Source organism: Chanodichthys erythropterus, chromosome 22 (genome assembly GCF_024489055.1).
Source record: "Chanodichthys erythropterus isolate Z2021 chromosome 22, ASM2448905v1, whole genome shotgun sequence".
Lineage (NCBI taxonomy): Eukaryota > Metazoa > Chordata > Actinopteri > Cypriniformes > Xenocyprididae > Chanodichthys > Chanodichthys erythropterus.
This window is the reverse complement of record NC_090242.1, coordinates 31823541-31827566: the sequence shown is the minus strand read 5'-3', so window position 1 is coordinate 31827566 and position 4026 is coordinate 31823541. Positions and strand designations below refer to the sequence as shown.

At 35.5% G+C, this 4026-nt stretch overlaps 1 protein-coding gene across 2 annotated transcripts; it reads left to right on the top strand.

The window, feature by feature from the left end:
• Positions 1 to 1994: 1994 nt before the first annotated feature.
• LOC137012716 (ly6/PLAUR domain-containing protein 2-like) lies at positions 1995 to 3529 on the top strand. Of its 2 annotated transcripts, none has more exons than XM_067376122.1 (4): positions 1995 to 2090; positions 2165 to 2284; positions 2440 to 2565; positions 2930 to 3529. In XM_067376122.1, exons 1-4 carry the CDS (start codon positions 2042 to 2044, stop codon positions 2962 to 2964), a joined length of 330 nt encoding a protein of 109 aa, XP_067232223.1. In that variant the 5' UTR covers positions 1995 to 2041; the 3' UTR covers positions 2965 to 3529. The 2 variants fall into 2 exon arrangements, with proteins under 2 accessions (XP_067232223.1, XP_067232222.1); XM_067376121.1 differs by having other exon boundaries at positions 2865 to 3529.
• The last annotated feature ends 497 nt before the right edge of the window (positions 3530 to 4026 follow it).

Here is a 4026-nt window from a genome sequence, read left to right as displayed (position 1 = left end):
TAAGGTGTCTCCTGAATGTGTCTGTGAAGTTGCAGCTCAAAATACCCCATAGATTTTTTTAATTAATTTTTAACTGCCTATTTTGGGGCATCATTATAAATGCGCCGATTCAACGTGCGGCCCCTTTAAATGCTCGTGCTCCCCGCCCCTGAGCTTGCGACTATAATACATTGCATAAACAAAGTTCACACAGCTAATATAACCCTCAAAAGGGATCTTTACAAAGTGTTCGTCATGCAGCATGTCCAGTCGTGTAAGTATAGTATTTATTTGGATGTTTACATTTGATTCTGAATGAGTTTGAGGCTATGCTCTGTGGCTAAAGCTAACATTACACACTGTTGGAGAGATTTATAAAGAATGAACTTGTGTTTATGAATTATACAGACTGCAAGTGTTTAAAAATGAAAATAGCGACGGCTCTTGTCTCCGCGAATACAGTAAGAAACGATGGCAACTTTAACCACATTTAACAGTACATTAGCAACATGCTAACAAAACATTTAGAAAGACAATTCACAAACATCACTAAAAATATCATGTTATCATGGATCATGTCAGTTATTATTGCTCCATCTGCCATTTTTCGCTGTTGTCCTTGCTTACCTAGTCTGATGATTCAGCTGTGCACATCCAGACGTTTTGCCCTTGTCTAATGCCTTGAACATGGGCTGGCATATGTAAATATTGGGGGTGTACATATTAATGATCCCAACTGTTACGTAACGGTCGGTGTTATGTTGAGATTCGCCTGTTCTTCGGAGGTCTTTTAAACAAATGAGATTTATATAAGAAGGAGGAAACAATGGAGTTTGAGACTCACTGTATGTCATTTCTATGTTCTGAACTCTTGTTATTCAACTATGCCAAGGTATATTCAATTTTCAATTCTAGCGTACCTTTAACTGTGTTTTAAAACATGTTTATTACAACAACTTGTAAGTGAAGCTCTGATCAGATGAATTTGATGGTTATTTAATGATGGTGATTACCTGATCCTCTCCCAAGTCTAAACTCTGAGTGTGTTAACTGTTAGTTCTGATTTTAAAATTCATTATACAGACAGTATACTGAATACAGTTTTGAGCAGTGCCTTTTAGACTCATGAATCAGTGTATTAACCTCAACAATGTCTGCCTAAAAAAGATTTTTTTCTAGTTTCCATTTAAAATTATTAACTTGCATTACATTACTAATCTATAAATTAAATTAAATTAATTTAAATTTAAATTAATTTAATTAAATCTATTAATTAAAGCTGGTCATTATTCTTCTAGAATACCAAATATTATAGGTTTCATAAATAAAGTCACAATGAGTAAAAGGTGATGATTTATGGATGCCGAAGAGGTATAAGAAACCCTAAATGCCATGAGTGATGGAGAGTCTGATGGTGGTGGATCAGTGACGTGTCCTGGGTCGACTCAGCATGACAGCGATCCAGAGAAAAATTAGACTGACTGAGTCTGTTCTTCAGGACAGGATTGCTACAATAGTTACAGAGGGTGAGTATCAATAATCTTTGGATGTAAATAATTAAGGTGAAGCTGTGCGCTTGAATTTGTCATCGCATCATCCTATGCAGTGTGGTGAATTATTATTGTTGAATATTGTCTATAGGCTATTTTAGGTTATCTATGATTATTTATAATATTACACCACTCAAATATGTGTTTACTTCCTTCTAATTCTCGTTGTCAGTGCAGACTTGTTTAGTTTATATTGACCGTTATGAAAAGTGATTTTTTTATGCATAAAAAAAGCCTTGAACATAAAACAACAGGACAAAAATATAGTTCATGACTAGACATAATCATTTCATGACTCTAGACACTTTCTGAGAAGACAGTGACATAATACAGTGAAATGATATGTTCTTTAGCCATATAAAAACAGGTTTAATCTGTGCGGATAAAATTTACCCGCATGGCGGTTTTAGGTAGGCTATACAGCGACCCCTGGCGGTTCTAGTGTTAAAACCACCCTTTTCTGAACAGACATAATAGCAACGGAAACGATTTAATTCTGTTTCTGACACACGATGGATCTGCGAGTCTCTGTCGTTCTTCTTTTCATTTTTCTCACTGGAGGTACAAAAAACAGCAAGTATTGAATGTATTATTTAGTACACTGAGGTCACTGCATGTTTCTCTCTGTTTTTAAGGATATTCTCTCCAGTGTTACTCGTGCTCATCTGCTTCGACGGGTTCCTGTGAAGCAACAGTGGATACATGTCCAGTTGGATATTCTGAATGTGAAAGCAGTATATTTGAACAAACAGTTGGTAAGTCCAGTGTGAAGTGGAAATCTGCTGTAATAATTTACTGAAAGTGAAAGTACCGCTGGAGAGAAAGTTTACTTGTTGATGTGTTCACATGACTGCAAATCTTGGAATTGTTTTATTATCTTATTATATGGTTGTTTATGTCTTTTTCGCAGGTTCCTCTAAGGTGTTCTTCACAACAAAAGGGTGTGCAAATCAATGTGAACCAGGGACCAAACAGATAGCAATTGAAGGGACAGTTTCAACCCGCTGCTGCGACACTGACCTTTGCAATGCAGCAGGTATTGTTCTTTATTTGACTGTGTGCTGTTTGATTTTATTTAAAACGAGGAAATGATTTATACAAGTCATTCAGTAATTCAAACAAACAATAATAATACACAAGTGAAGGTTCGTAAGATGCACAATATCAAGAGTAGTCAAAAGTAAAGCTTGAGCATGAAAAGTTTATGAATTAGTCAAGTGCTTTCTGAGAGTTTTTAATGTTTTTAAAACATTGTGAGGAAATTGATCAACAATAAACATGCTATTTTAATAACTATTATTATTAGTAGTATTAATCAATAATCATCTTGATTAGATGGAGTGTTTAAGGGAAGCTTCCTCCTGCTCTTCTCTCTTCTGCTCTTCTACTTCCTGTTTCAGTGAGTCCAGATTCAAGACTTCAGATTCTACAGTGAAGATCAGTGCAAAAACTGAATATGAGACACAACTGCTACAATTTACTGAATAAAGTATGTTTGTTGCTCTTCTGTACTTAAGGAACTCAAAGTATGTATTTTATTAACCTCTTAACTGTCACGATCCCATTGGCGGGACGCCTCCCAGCCAGCACACCCATGTAGGGCCCACATGGTTTAGCCCAGATGAAATGAACATTGTTCAGAGTGCACACTACAGGCTGTTAAATGTAACACTGAATCAGTGTTGGAGTTAATGAGATGATTAAGTAATTATTTAAGTGATGATTGAGAATTATTGAAGATATCTGCTGTTAACAAGCAGAATGAACGAAGGAAAGAGAAACAAGAACAGAAAAAATCGAAACACTAGAACTAGAACTGACTTCAGCCGCAGCCTTAGATAAAAGAAGACATTAAATCTCTCCAGATCTCAGCAGAGGATTAAACAACTCCATATACAGAAGCTCTTATTGAGAATCAAGAGAGAGGTTTTTGTTGTTGATTTTTTATTGAAATTTGTTTGGGTTTTTGTGTCACCATCATGACGATCAGTGTTTCTGTAGTTGGGTAGTTTGACTTGTGTTTGTAATGTAATAGTTGTTCTGGCTGCTGTAACTGAGTTTATAGCAAAAAAGCCAGAGCAAACACAATCAGATGCTTCATGATAAGAATATAATCATTATATAGTGGCTTAATTCACTGATCTTGTGACTGAATATAATATGCGCAAAATCTTACTAACTTTGTTTTATTGTGATTCATGTAAAGACCCAGCACAATTTTAATCAGAAAATCTGAACTAGTTTTAAAACAGATCATACACTAAACACTTTAAAATTCTGGCAAAACTTCCTCACACAGACATCAAGAATCAGTGTATGAATCTCAACAATGATGACATGCTTAATGTCGCAATGTATTCTTTTTTGCATGATGCACCCAGAATGCATTGTGGCATGAAGCATGTCACCATTGCTGAGATTCATACGCTGATTCTTGATATCTGTGTGTGAGGAAGTTTTGCCTGACTTTTCAACAGTTTAGTGTACAAAGTGTTTT